This window comes from Trachurus japonicus, chromosome 23, assembly GCF_045865225.1.
Source record: "Trachurus japonicus isolate A0001 chromosome 23, Traja_1.0".
NCBI lineage: Eukaryota > Metazoa > Chordata > Actinopteri > Carangiformes > Carangidae > Trachurus > Trachurus japonicus.
This window is the reverse complement of record NC_140929.1, coordinates 1706392-1721411: the sequence shown is the minus strand read 5'-3', so window position 1 is coordinate 1721411 and position 15020 is coordinate 1706392. Positions and strand designations below refer to the sequence as shown.

General features: G+C 44.2%; 1 protein-coding gene across 3 annotated transcripts in view; it reads right to left on the bottom strand.

Annotated features, from left to right (window-relative positions):
- Positions 1-15020, bottom strand: part of lrp6 (low density lipoprotein receptor-related protein 6) — a 69553-nt gene that overhangs the window by 40135 nt on the left and 14398 nt on the right. For 2 of the 3 annotated variants that reach the window (XM_085768858.1, XM_085768857.1), the window contains exons 3-7: positions 14102-14299; positions 12701-12897; positions 10870-11001; positions 5509-5905; positions 3238-3409 (exon numbers count right to left, since the gene is read on the bottom strand). In XM_085768858.1, the coding sequence (XP_085624984.1) occupies positions 3238-3409; positions 5509-5905; positions 10870-11001; positions 12701-12897; positions 14102-14299 (1096 nt within the window). The remainder of the gene's footprint in view (positions 1-3237; positions 3410-5508; positions 5906-10869; positions 11002-12700; positions 12898-14101; positions 14300-15020) is intronic. The other variant, XM_085768859.1, reaches the window with a different exon arrangement.

Genomic DNA, 15020 nt, shown 5'->3' with positions numbered 1-15020 from the left:
CATGCAAAACCGCTGATGCGCGTTGCCTTCAGGGACAGTTTTTCATCAACAGTCTCTGTATTTCCCTCTAAAACAACTCTGTGTGGTAACGTTGTGTTATTATCTCATAGCGTGGTGAATGTGCAGCTCACAACTTGTCCACCAGAGCGTTGTGGAGTTGTTGGATTGTGTATTTGATGAGTTTGATGAAGGGAAACCAAGAAATCCCATAATGAGCCTCCGTAGCGTAGCTCTGAGCAGCTCACGGCTCTGCTCCGCCGTTCTAAAAATAGCTTGCACCGACAATTAAAGGTAACGAACCTACTGCTATGACTATAGGGATTATGGCAATGGGCCAGTTTGACTAAATGTTGAACTATCCCTTTAAATGAACTTTAAACACACAGAGACACGTGGAGCTGTTGAGCAGCTGCCTCTTTAAAAACCTTGTAAAAGTGAAAACACATCTGTGTTTAATAAAGAGCAACACACACACACTAACCCTCCATCTTCAGCTCAGACCTGATCAGAATCAGTTCCTTCAGAATAAGAGCGTGTCAGCAGGAAGGAAGTGTAACGACCTGAACATCTACTTGCTCTACATGTTTCCTGCTTTTACTTTGAAAAGCTTGAGGCTGTGAAGCTCCGCCCCTTCCTGTCAAATCAGCTGATTCACACTCTCTATTGATCTGTTATTATTACCCATTAGTCTCATTAATGAATGAATTAATGACAGAACCTGAGGAAACAGTTAAAAAAAAGTTTTCGTCATGTGACCTCAAACCTTTTATTTTGAAAATATTCAGTTGGTCATAAATTCACATTAAACCAAAAGGTCTGAGGTCTAATACTGGTTGAAATCTGTATTGATCAGCTGATTGACTGATTGATAATCACTTAGATCTACAAACTTCATATTTTTAATGTTTCTTATCAACCATCTTTAAACCTTTTTATTCAGACAGACGTTGATGTTGATGTATTTTATCTGTATTTAGTGGTTGTTGTGTGGATTTTATTATTGTTTTATCATTAATGGCTTCATTAATGACTTATAAATAAACTTTACTCACTTACTAATAGAAAAACCATAGATAAACAGTATATACTGACTAGATGCCGCGTTCCCATGCAGCCCTATTGAGTGGAATATGTCAACGCGGCGGCCATCTTGGTCAGGGGGAAGCCGTGTCTACTTCCTGCATTAGCCAACAGAGGCAGACGTCTATCAACCATTAAAATCTCCATAACTCACTGAATATTCAACCGATTTTCAAGCCGTTTGGTTTATTATAAATGTCAGATTTATGATTTGAAGAATTTGTATATTTTTTTTTATATCTTAAACATACACTTACATACTCAGACACACACCCACATGCATAAATACACTGAAATGTGTTCTACAAGGGTCTGACTGCTGGTCAGATGTTTATATGTCTATGGTCAGAAACCCCTGACCAAGATGGCGGCCGTGTTGACGTACGCTGAGAAGCAGAATTTCGGCATCTAGTCAGTATATACGTTTATCTATGTAGAAAAATAAGAATTAACCAACCAGTTCATCATTAAAGCAACACTATGTAGGATTCATGATACTAGTTCTCTGGTTGAGAAGAGCAACTATCTGTCTGTCTTTGCCAGAGAATCAAAGAGCCTATACATAAATTTGTTGCTGGTACCGATGCCGGTGCCGTCGCCACCGTCATTACCGGTACAGGTGCCGAGCTGCGGTGTACCAGAACCATGGTGTTCCTACCCGCACAGGAAAGTTACATAGTGCAGTTTCAGCCGCCGCGACCCTGCTCAGCCTGCAGCGGCGGCACCAATCATCCTATTAACCATTTTTCTATCACTTCAATGAGTTTAGAAACATTATTTTAAGTTAAAAAAAAAACTACGTAGTGTTGCTTTAATAAAAATTAAAAAAAACTAAGAAAAAGAAAAACTAAACTTTTTTCCCCTCATTTTTACATTTTAGAGTCAAAACAAAGAATCAAAGAAAGAGTTCAAACTTTCAATGAGACAAAAGAAAACAGATCCTGGATCAGATCAAGTCAACTAAACTACAGTGTGTGTGTTCATGTGTGTGTGTGTTAATGTGTGTGTGTGTGTGTGTCTTTGTGTGTTTGTGTGTGTCTTTGTGTGTGTTGAACTGAGCTGAGATCAGAAATGTGAGGAATCTGAGCTGCAGCATCGTGGAGTTTCTCTATTCGCTGCTGCAGAGACGACGACCAGCCCTGCATGGCCGGCTGCCACACACACACACACACAGTACACACACACACACACACACAGTACACACACACACACACACACACACACACAGTACACACACACACACACACACACACACACACTCTCTCTCTCTCTGGTGTGTGTATAAATACTCGGAGGAGTTTCCAGCGTGGCCGCGGCCGGCCGCCTGCAGCAGCTCCTCTGGTCGCCGCGGCGACGGCTTCAGACTCTGCTGCTCTGTTTCTAAACGGAGCAAAAACCGCAACTGGAACCAGATGTGGCTCCTCGCCGCAAAAACCCCCAGAAGAGGAGAGGAGGCCCCCCCCCTCTCACCCCTCGACCAATCACATCGCAGGAAGAGGAGGAGGAGAGGAGGAAGAGGATTTTTTTTACTTTTAATTTTTACAATTTTTTCAAGAATTTTTTAAAAACTTTTTTCTAGATAATTTTTAACTTTTTCTTTTTCTCTCTCTCTCTTTTTTTAAATTTTTTTTTTAGAAATTTTACAATTTTTTCTAGATTTTTTTTAAAAACTTTTTGGGAGAAATTTTTACCACTCTTTTCTAGAATTTTTTTTTGAAATCTTAACACTTTTTTCTTGAATTTTTTAAAAACTTTTTCTTTTTTTTTGAAATCTTAACACTTTTTGGGAGAAATTTTTACCACTCTTTTCTAGAATTTTTTGAAATCTTAACACTTTTTTCTTGAATTTTTTAAAAACTTTTTCTTTTTTTTTTGAAATCTTAACACTTTTTACGAGATTTTTTATTTTTTTTTTTAGCTCTGAGCAGCTCACGGCTCTGCTCCGTCGTTCTAAAAACAGCTTGCACCGACAATTAAAGGTGATGAACCTACTGCTACAACTATAGGGATTATGGTGAGAGGAGGATCTGAATAAATGTTGAACTGTCCCTTTAAGTTTCTACTTAGACGCTCAGATTAACAACTAACTAACTAACTAAACCCAGTCTGGATGTGTTTTATTTTGAAGGCCAACAGGAAGTGGTAACTCTCTCTGACCTCGATCATGTCGGTCTTGGCGTCGCCCCAGTAGATCTTGCGGTCGTCGTAGTCGAGCGCGAGGCCGTTGGGCCATCCCAGCGACGTGTTGACCATCACCAGCCGCTCCGTCCCGTCCAGGTCGGCGCGCTCGATCTTCGGCACCTCGCCCCAGTCCGTCCAGTACATGTACCTGAGCAGAGGGAATCGAACCTTTGTCATTAACAGAGAACCAAAATACAGCAAAAATGTATTATTGCAACATTTAAAAACTGCCAGCTGCTGAATTACTTAAAGGGATAGTTCATCACCATAATCCCTATAGTCATAGCAGTAGGTTCATTACCTTTAATTGTCGGTGCAAGCTGTTTTTAGAACGGCGGAGCAGAGCCGTGAGCTGCTCAGAGCTACGCTACGGAGGCTCATTATGGGATTTCTTGGTTTCCCTCATCATCAAACTCATCAAATACACAATCCAACAACTCCACAACGCTCTGGTGGACAAGTTGTGAGCTGCACATTCACCACGCTATGAGATAATAACACAACGTTACCACACAGAGTTGTTTTAGAGGGAAATTCATGTAAAACCTCTGATGCACGTTGCCTTCAGGGACAGTTTTTCATCAACAGTCTCTGTATTTCCCTCTAAAACAACTCTGTCTGGTAACGTTGTGTTATTATCTAATAAATGCGCTGCATGCGCTCTGAGCGCGGCTGCCTCGGAGGAGAAAACTTTTTTTAATTTTTTTTAAATCATTAGCGGTGCTTATTTATCAGTCCACACTACATGTTGGTGCCTTCGCTCCTCTCTGCCTCGCATCGTCTCAGGAAATAACTGGGAAGGTTTCAGAATGTTTGTAAACTGAAAGCAGCTGATTTTCTAACAGACTTGATGACACCTGTCGTCTCCGAGGGAACCACCACAGATTATTGTAAAAGGTCTGAAAGTCCGAGGCTCGATCCAAAAACGCTTTTACACAGCAGAAAATCACGTTGCTTGATCCGAAACGGTATAACACTACAAAAAGCCGAACCACGGCATGATGATGTAGTTTGTTCCGACACTAGACTGTTGCTCTAACGTGCTGTTTTTTTTAATCCTAGGTTAAAGCAGAAGTAAGTGATCCGGTGGTTTTGTCTAACTTCCTGTCAGCAGATGGAGTTAGCAGTCCCCGCCCTCGTCCCTACGTCACCACATTCAGGCGCATCCCTTGGCTGCACACACAGAGAGGACTGCCCCTTTATGCCGTTCTCTCTCCTCATTGGATAAAGGTTGTAGGATACAAGGAAAGTTTTCTCTTCGGCTCAGAGCAGAGCAGAGTGACTGACAGACCCGTGTTTCAGACCAAACACTCTATAGAAGTGATTGCTGTCGGAAGATACAACTATTTAAAGGGGAACTAAACCCCTCAGTTTTGGATGTCGTGCTCTAAGCTTGAAATTCAAAAAATGCCTTGATTATGGGCGGGACTCCAGGAGCACTCTCCGATCCCCCCTCCCCCTCCCCCCTGCGCCCCATTCACACCCGCGAAATCACACAAAAGAGAAAAAAAAGTAATAAACACACATCGATACTTCTGCTAGCGCTAACGAGCTACTAACGAGCGACTCTAACAGCACTAGTAGCGTGGACACTACTAGGAGAGGACGCCAGAGCCGTGACACAGCATCTACAGCCGATCCGCCGGCTCGTTAGCTCGTTAACGGCTCGTTAGCGCCGGCCGCACTAACGATTACCATCCAGCCAGCTGTTAGCAGCCGTTAGCCGCAGCAGAGCAGCTAGAGTGCCTAGCAACCGTTAGCGGCAGGCAGCAGCCGGTGCTGATTGGTCGGGGAGCTAGTGGCCGGTGACGAAAGCTGCCTCCAAAACGTCATCTGCCTCCATCTCAGCCAATAGAAAAATTCGATTGTAATAGCCGTGTTTCAACCCATAGAGGGCAGTCACTCTACATTTTTACTACAAAATACACCAAATTGAAATATTTTGACTAAAATGTCAAAAGTTGGACCAGAATCAACTGACAACACTACCTTATACCCAAATACATTTGTTTTCAGCAGAAAAAAGTGGTTTAGGGGTTTAGTTCCTCTTTAAGACTTAGATTAACACAAACATTCACCTTACTTCTGCTTTAACCGGATAATAAATTCATAACCGGATAGCAGATTGCCTACTCGGGTAACCGTGCACATCCCTAATGGCAATGGGCCAATTTGCCAAAATGTTGAACTATCCCTTTAAGGTAGAAATGAATAAATATATCCTGTAGTAGTTGTTCTCCTTCTCACCCGGCGACGGGGTCGAGGACGATGGCCCGGGGCTCGTCCAGCTCCTCAGAGATCAGGATCTTCCTCATGGAGCCGTTGAGCCTGGTGACCTCGATGCGGTCCGTCCCCGTGTCGGTCCAGTACAGGTTACGGGCGATCCAGTCGACCGCGATGCCGTCGGGGTGGTTGACCTGCGCCGTGACCACGAACTGGGCGTCGGCGCCGTCGGGCAGCGAGCGGCGGATGGCCTTCACCTCGTCGTCCGTCCAGTACACGTGGCCGTCCACCGGGTCGTAGTCCACGGCGATGGCGTGCCGGATGTCGTCCACCTGCAGCACCACGTCGGTGAAGTCCGGCGTGTCCAAGGAGATCCGCCGCAGGTCGGTGCGCCGGGCCAGGAGGAGCATCTGGGTCGCACCTACAGGGAGGAGGAGAGAGAGGAGGAGAGAGGAGGTGTTAGAGGAGGAGCATCTGGGTCGCACCTACAAGAGGAGAGAGGAGGTGTTAGAGGAGGAGGAGAGAGGAGGTGTTAGAGGAGGAGCATCTGGGTCGCACCTACAAGAGGAGAGAGGAGGTGTTAGAGGAGGAGGAGAGAGGAGGTGTTAGAGGAGGAGCATCTGGGTCGCACCTAGAGGGAGGAGGAGAGAGGAGGTGTTAGAGGAGGAGGAGGAGAGAGGAGGTGTTAGAGGAGGAGCATCTGGGTCGCACCTACAGGGAGGAGGAGGAGAGAGGAGGTGTTAGAGGAGGAGGAGCATCTGGGTCGCACCTAGAGGGAGGAGGAGAGAGGAGGTGTTAGAGGAGGAGGAGCATCTGGGTCGCACCTAGAGGGAGGAGAGAGGAGGAGAGAGGAGGAGTTAGAGGAGGAGAGAGGAGGAGGAGCATCTGGGTCGCACCTACAGGAGGAGGAGGAGAGAGGAGGAGAGAGGAGGTGTTAGAGGAGGAGGTGTTAGAGGAGGAGGAGCATCTGGGTCGCACCTACAGGAGGAGAGAGGAGGTGTTAGAGGAGGAGGAGCATCTGGGTCGCACCTACAGGAGGAGGAGGAGAGAGGAGGAGGAGAGAGGAGGAGGAGGAAGATGAAAAGGGCCCAATCCCAAACCAGCCCCTATCCCCTCACCCTATCCACTACCCCTCCGTTTGCGCGTTCACGCGGAGATCCGCCATATTAAGGGCCGTCCCAAACCAATTACCACTGAGTGGAAGTGGCTTGTCAAGCCCTTAAATAGCGAGTCTGCACAGGTGCAGGCTACAGCGCAACAGTGACAGAGCTGCAGGTCCGACAGCGCAGCGAGGAGAACAGTAGCCTACGTGAGGATGAATATGAACTAATGAACGATGAGCTTGGTCACTAATGTGTAAAAAATAAACTGAGGGATTTAGAAATTGAAGGCTGAGCTGTCACGCTGATGCAGGCTGCTGATGCAGGCTGCTGATGCAGGCTGCTGATGCAGGCTGCTGATGCAGGCTGCTGATGCAGGCTGCTGCATAGAGCCAGGCACCAGCAGGCTGCATATCACATCAAAAGCATAGATCTATGCATTAGATGAAATAAATGTTAGTCAGACAAATTGAGTTTAAATTCAGATTTTTTTTAAGCGTAATGCTGTGGGTATAGGGAGGCTGGTTTTAGGTTTTATGTTATTATGTTATTCTTGAGTTAACCCATTCCAATTCCTATGTAAATATTTTGTCCTTCATATTGCACTGTTTTGCTTCTACCCTCTGTCCTCATGTCTGTTCTTAATTTATATAAAGCACTTTGAATTGTCTTGAGTTTAAACTGGTAAACGGCATGACAGCTGCAGCACAGGCAACGCGTCTCCATGACAACGGTTCTTTCCTGTTTCCGGTAAGGTAGCGAGGGCGTCCCACTTGTTTGGCTTTACGTTTATACCCTCCCCCTTAATCAGGAGAGCCCTCCGCAGCTGGGAGTGGAACTCCATTTGGAGTGACACTCGTAGTGAAGTGGTAGTGAGTAGGGACTAGTTTGGGATTGGGCCGAGGAGTGAGAAGGAGCAGGAGGAAGAGGAAGAAGAGGAGGAGGAGGAGGAGGAGGAGGATGATGAAAAAGAGTGAGGAGCAGGAGGAGTCAGGACAAGGAAGAGGAGGAGCAGGAGGAGGAGGAAGAAGAAGAGGAAGAGGAAGGAAGAGGAGGAAGGAAGTTCATGCCCTCAACTTTTATTCTGAAAAGCAACAGGAAGCTGCTGCAGTAGAGGGTAGCCTACTTCCTGTCCTCTCCTCTGAGGACCGTTACCTCAGCAACAGGTTAGCTGCATCTCAACAACATCAACTACATCCCATAATGACCAACACTAGTGTGTGTGTGTGGCCTTGAAAGAGTTAAAGCTGCGGCGGTGAAAGGAACTCTTTGTGTGAGGCCGCTCATCGCTCACTCAACCAAAACAAGGGGGGGGGGGGGGTTACCATGGCAACTGCAGGTCAGCCCAACAAACACCATGACGACGGCGAGGACGGACGACGACGTAACGAACCAATCAAGGAGTTTTAAGGTGAAACACATCACATTATAAGTTTAAATATGTAAATGAGGCCATATCTCATTAAATATGCGCTAATTTGCATATATTTCCAGATAAGAACAGAAATCTGAACAATGGATAAATCTACTTTGTTTTATTTTGTTCACACATTAGAGTCAGAAGTTTTCACAGAGGAGGATTGTGGATATCTCTTTTTATCACCAGAGGAGGAGGAGGAAGAGGAAAAAGAGTGAGGAGGAGGAGGAGGAGGAGGAGGAGGAGGAGGAGTCAGGACAAGGAAGAGGAGGAGCAGGAGGAAGAGGAAGAAGAGGAAGAGGAGGAGAGAGGAGGAGGAGAGAAGAGGAAGAGGAGGAGTGAGGAGGAGGAGGAGAGAGGAGGAGGAGAGAAGAGGAAGAGGAGGAGGAGGAAGAGGAAGAGGAGGAGTGAGGAGGAGAGAGGAGGAGGAGAGAAGAGGAAGAGGAGGAGGAGGAGGAAGAGGAGGAGAGAGGAGGAGGAGAGAAGAGGAAGAGGAGGAAGAGGAAGAGGAGGAGAGAGGAGGAGGAGAGAAGAGGAAGAGGAGGAGGAAGAGGAAGAGTGAGGAGGAGGAGGAGGAGAGAGGAGGAGGAGGAAGAGGAGGAGGAGGAAGAGGAAGAGGAGGAGAGAGGAGGAGGAGAGAAGAGGAAGAGGAGGAAGAGGAAGAGGAGGAGAGAGGAGGAGGAGAGAAGAGGAAGAGGAGGAAGAGGAAGAGGAGGAGAGAGGAGGAGGAGAGAAGAGGAAGAGGAGGAAGAGGAAGAGGAGGAGAGAGGAGGAGGAGAGAAGAGGAAGAGGAGGAGGAAGAGGAAGAGTGAGGAGGAGGAGGAGGAGAGAGGAGGAGGAGAGAAGAGGAAGAGGAGGAAGAGGAAGAGGAGGAGTGAGGAGGAGGAGGAGAGAGGAGGAGGAGAGAAGAGGAAGAGGAGGAAGAGGAAGAGGAGGAGAGAGGAGGAGGAGAGAAGAGGAAGAGGAGGAAGAGGAGGAGTGAGGAGGAGGAGGAGAGAGGAGGAGGAGAGAAGAGGAAGAGGAGGAAGAGGAAGAGGAGGAGTGAGGAGGAGGAGGAGAGAGGAGGAGGAGAGAAGAGGAAGAGGAGGAAGAGGAAGAGGAGGAGAGAGGAGGAGGAGAGAAGAGGAAGAGGAGGAAGAGGAAGAGGAGGAGAGAGGAGGAGGAGAGAAGAGGAAAAGGAGGAGGAGGAGGAGGAATAAGAAGAAGAGGAAGAGTGAGGAGGAGGAGGAGTCAGGAGGAGGAAGAGGAAGAGGAGGAGGAGGAGGAGGAAGAGCAGGAGGAGGAAGAGGAAGAGTGAGGAGGAGGAAGATGAGGAGGAGGAGGACGAGGAGAGAAGAGGAGGTAAAAAAAAAAAAAAAACCTTAAAGGGATAGTTCACCCAAAATTTAAAAAATTATCTCCTCCCCCTCGTGTGGACTAAGGGCTGGGAGAAGTTTCAGAGTCCTCCGTGGCTTCTCTGAGTTACAGGGGGTCTCGGCGTAGCAGTGCATGTCCATATGACGGTTGCAAATGGATACCAACTGTCCTCGTAACAAAAAGACACACCAAAAAACATCCAAATACCTCCATGCTGCTCGTATGTAATGTCCCTCTTGTATTGAAGCCCCGAAATGCGAAACTGTCCCGAAAAAAAATTAAATAAGTCTATATTTCAAGCTTGTTTTGTAGCGTTTCGTCCAAATTTGACGAACTGGGAACTCTGAAACTTCTCCCAGCCCTTAGAGGGGGGAGGAGATAATGAGTGAAATTTCAATTTTGGGTGAACTATCCCTTTAATGTGGATTTTCTACCGTTTCTTTCCTTTATTCTGAAATAAGACACAATAAAGAGGAGAAACATCCCAAAATCTCAAAAACACACACACACAGTCTCTAATGAATCCAGCCTGTTCGATTCCTGTAAACTGTTACAGGCGGTCATGTGCGAACGCCGACGTCGCTCTGACGCAGCTCAGGACAGATTTTAATATTTTAATACTCTGAACCGTTTTCAGCAGCTTCAAACTGACACGAAGTTTGTTTCATCACGACGCCGAAGCCGTTTGAGACGTCGAGGGTCAAAGTCTCTGGAGAGTTTCCCAGAATTCATCTTGTTTGTAACGAGGTGCCGTCAGCAGCTGCTCAGAGTGTGTGTCTGTGTGTGTGTGTGTGTGTGTTTACATGGTCAGTGTGTGTGTCGAGGTGTGACGTTAATGGAGCTGGATTTGTTTTTCAGACTCTTGGACACCAGACTCAGACTCGTTCAGTACGGTTCAGTACAGTCACGATAAAGCGAGGGACCGGTCGCGGCTTCCACAGACTCCCAAAACAAACGTCGAGGCAAATTTCCTAACAAGAGTTATAAACTGACCACAGACTCTGGATAGCGAGGCTAATTTCTGTTAGCCCGTCTATGAGGTTTTACATTATACGTTAGCATTAAGCTAGCAGACTTTACGCTTAGTTGTGACACTGGCTGTGTGTGTTTTTAACGTTGTTTCAAACTATGTGGGTTTGACTGAACATCTTTGATGCTTAAATATACAGTATATTGCAGCTTAATATATTGCTTTACTCCTCTTTTTATGTTGGTACCTATACACCCGTAGGTCTATGCTACACCGGCCGTTACCATGGTTGTATCCATGGTACCTACACCGGCCGTTACCATGGTTGTATCCATGTTGTGTCCGAAAGTGTTTTTTTATTTGACCAGTGAGTCACTATATTGAATTCACTATATAGTGAGTAGGGAGGAGGGATGAGGGAGGGATTTCGGACACAACCAATGTCTTTAGGACCAATAACGGAGGGACCAAAGAGAGGGAGGGACCAATCAGAGGGATGGACCAATCAGAGGGAGCGACCAATGAGACGAAGGGAAACTGACCGTCTCTGCAGGTCTGTCCGTCGTCCAGCAGCTGGACGCCGGTGGGACAGGCGCACTGGTAGAACGGCTTCACCGGGGAGAGGAGGCAGAGGTGGGAGCATCCTCCGTTCTTCACCGAGCACGGACTGTTCACTGAAACACACACACACACACACACACACACACACACACATTAATGATTAATGATTGACTGATTAATGATTGAAATCTTCATTTATACCCATAGGGAGATTAATAATCAATAATTAGATAAATAAATAAATGAAAGGACAGCACGAGAGAGACGTAACCAGCCTGACTCATCTCTGACCTATATTTTTAAAGGTACTGTCTGTCTCTTTATCTATTTATTCTGTCTATTTACTGTCGTGTTGTTTGGAATAAATGTATATAGAGCTGCAACAATTAATCGCTCAACCAAACAATGATCGATTATTAAATTAATCGTCAAAGATTAAAGAAAAAAGTGCAAATTCTCTGATTCCAGCTTCTTAAATGTGAATATTTCTGGTTTCTTTGTTCCTTAATGACAATAAACTGAGTCTCTTTTTGGTTTGTGGACAAAACAAGACATTAGAGGACGATGTCGTCTGGTGGTTTGAGAAACACTGATTAATAGGGCTGGGATGATACGCTTTTCTCACGATTCGATTCTTCTACGATTTTTTGGATGGCGATTCAATTTAAATTGCGATTCTACGATATTGCCGATTATCTCGATTTTTAGTCTTTAGCATTTTTAACATTTATCTGCACACAAATACTGTAGAAGGCTATAAATGAACATACTCTTATAAAGTGAACTTAAACCCTTTTCAAAACCTGGACTCTCTGTATGTAAAAAAAGGCGAACAAATGCACATTGCACAATAAAAAAAAATATATATATATATATATATTTAATTTAAAAAAAAGAAGTTGATTTTTGAAATAAAAAATCGATTTAAAAATCGTCAAAAAAGATATCGCGATATTTATGTGAATCGATTTTTTTCTCCCACCCCTACTGATTGATGTTTTTAACATTTCTTAACATTTTATTGACCAAACAACTAATCGGTTAATCATTTAAATAATCGACAGGTTAATCGATAATGAAAATAATTGTTTGTTGCAGCCCTGTGTGAATAAACGGGCTGCTGGCACAGGGTTCCTACAGCTTAAGCCAAGTTAAATTTAAGACTTTTTAAGACTTTTTTAAAGCCGCTTGAAATGAAATTTCAGACCGACTTCATAATAAACACAAATGCAGAAAAAAGAAAAGAAAAACACCACATCAATTACATAGGGTTAGGGACAATTTGACCCACTTTCCTATGTGATCCAAGGTAAAGTGACTGCTACATGAACATTGGATTGTGTCTCTTTCCAGCTGTCCTTTCAAAATAAATGTCTCTTTCCAGCTGTCCTTTCAAAATAAATGTTTCTTTCCAGCTGTCCTTTCAAAATAAATGCATAAAAAGTCTGAAAAAACAAAAAAACACTGACTCAGGAGCTGGTGGCGGTAAGAAATTTAGCGTTGACGGCCGCCACTAACTTCTCTATGTCGGAATGTTACCAATTATTTTGAGATTTCAATGCCTTTTAAGACTTTTTAAGGATCCGTAAGAACCCTGTGATTGATGTTTTAACATTTTTTAACATTTTATTGACCAAACAACTAATAGAGTAATCGTTTAAATAATCGACAGGTTAATCGATAATGAAAAGAATCGTTAGTTGCAGCCCTATGTGTATAGACAGGCATCCTTCCAGATGAATAAAGTTCATGTAAAACCAGACTCGGCCCTGAGGTCAGAGGTCAGAGGTCGTAGGTGGCAGCTAAACTCACGGTTGGGCTGCCTCTTGGAGCTGAAGACGTGGATGTCCATGGGGGAGAAGATGTTGGAGTGGACGACTCGCTGCTCGGCGCCGGTCTGCTTCCTGCACGAGTGGATGGAGTGGGTGTTCCAGTCGGTCCAGAACAGCGTGTCCTCGTACAGCGTGAGGGCGAAGGGGTGAGGCAGCTCGCCCTTCACCACCACCTCCCTGAAACACACACAGAGCACAGCACACGTCTGAGTCTGAGGCATGTAAACAAGAATTCACTTGATTAAATTTAATTAATTGTCCGTTAATTGATCCATTTCCTTTTCCACGGGAGTCTTTCTGTGAAATGTTTAGTTCAGTTCAGAGCTCTGTCCTCCGACTGTCCCGACCGGTCCCTGAACGTCACACAGGGACCACTCCCAAAATGATCAGTTTCTCTAGTTTTACTATTTATAGGTATGTGTTTGAGTAAAATTAAATTTAAAAAAACATTTGTTTTATTCTATCAACTACCGACAACATTTCTCCCAAAATTGAAATAAAAAATATTGTCATTTAGAGCTTTTATTGGCTGAAAATGACTAAACTAGTCTAAATAACAAAAATATCAAGTCTTTTCAGACCTTGAATAATAATAATATGCAAAGAAAACATGTTGATATTTATTCCTAAACAACACAGCAAGAATATTTTAACTCAATGTCAATGTTTAATCCCAGCAGTGGTTTTTATAATCTGCCTATAAAACCAGATGTGGTTCAGTTAAAATATTCTTGCTGTGTTGTTTAGGAATAAATATCAACATGTTTTCTTTGCATTATTATTATTATTCAAGGTCTGAAAAGACTTGATATTTCTGTTATTTAGACTAGTTTAGTCATTTTCAGCCAGTAAAAGCTTTAAATGACAATATTTTTATTTCAATTTTGGGAGAAATGTTGTCGGTAGTTGATAGAATAAAACTAAATTTTCTAATTTTAATTTTACTCAAACACACACCTAGAAATAGTAAAACCAGAGAAACTGATCATTTTGGGAGTGGTCTCTTCATTTTTTTCAGAGCTGTATATGTATGTATATACAGTATAATCGCTGCTTATCAATCAATCTTAATCGATCAACAAGGTCAACCAACATACAATAATTTTACTTCTTTTTTAAATCTTATTTTAGACCTTAATGCTCTTATTCACTTACACATGTTTTAACGGGTTGTGCGATGTTGTTGTTTTTGTGTGTTTTTGTGGATGATGCGTGTGTGTGGTCTTGTGTTGTCATCTGCTGCTGGTAACATTGTAATTTCCTGCAAAGGATTAATAAAGTATCTTTAACTTAACTTTACATCCCTAGTTTGAGTCCTGACCAACGACACCTGAACGCACCACCACCCTCTCCCTCCCTGTGTGTGTGTGTGTGTGCTGACCTGTTGGAGCCGTCCAGGCTGCAGCGGTGGATGAAGTTGTGTTTGGCGTCGGCCCAGTACAGCTTCTCCAGGCCGTAGTCCAGCGTGAGGCCGTTGGGCCAGTAGATCTCCTTATCGATGATCATGGAGCGGTTGGTCCCGTCCATCCCAGCGCGCTCGATCTTCGGCACCTCGCCCCAGTCCGTCCAGTACATGTAGCTGTCATCAGGAAAACCAGACGTTACATCATCATCATCATCACCTGGATTAAAGACTAATGCTGCGTTCAAGACAACTCGGAACTCGGAAATTAAAGGTGGGAAACTCGGGTATCATCATATCAGAGCTCCGACTTTCCGACTTGGCGTCACAACAGCATCAAAACATGGCGCCCCTCGTCTTAAACGGTTAGAATTTAGACATTTGAAGTTATTTGTTGAGGTTTTAATGCATATTTTTGTGTATTATTGCAGTAACCGATATGTACGTCAATCAAAAGGAGGGGGTTAGGAGAGGGTGAGGGGGAAGCAACTGCAGGAGAAGTAGGAGTAGGCATCACTCTGCAGAGTAAGACTCCTACTTGTTGTATTTTTTTTTGTACAATGAAAAAACATGTGAAAGGAAATCTTCAGATGTCTTACATGTTTTTGAAGCCAAAATTAAAATGGATAAATCACTGTTTTTCTTGAGAGACTCTCTTTCACAAAAATGCATTTTTCTCATCTTTCTAGAAAAAAAGTGGTCTTTTTGGTGCAACCAGGCTCTATTCAACTTAAGATAAATCAAGAATGGAACAAGGTACAAACAAATGGTTTTTTCCCTAGTTAAATAGAGAGTCTCCTCTTTCCTTTGAGCTATTTAGTGTTTTCAGAGTCATAATACAAAATATTCTCTGGGTCTTAAAATATTACTCAAAATGCCCCAAAACGCTGGCACATGA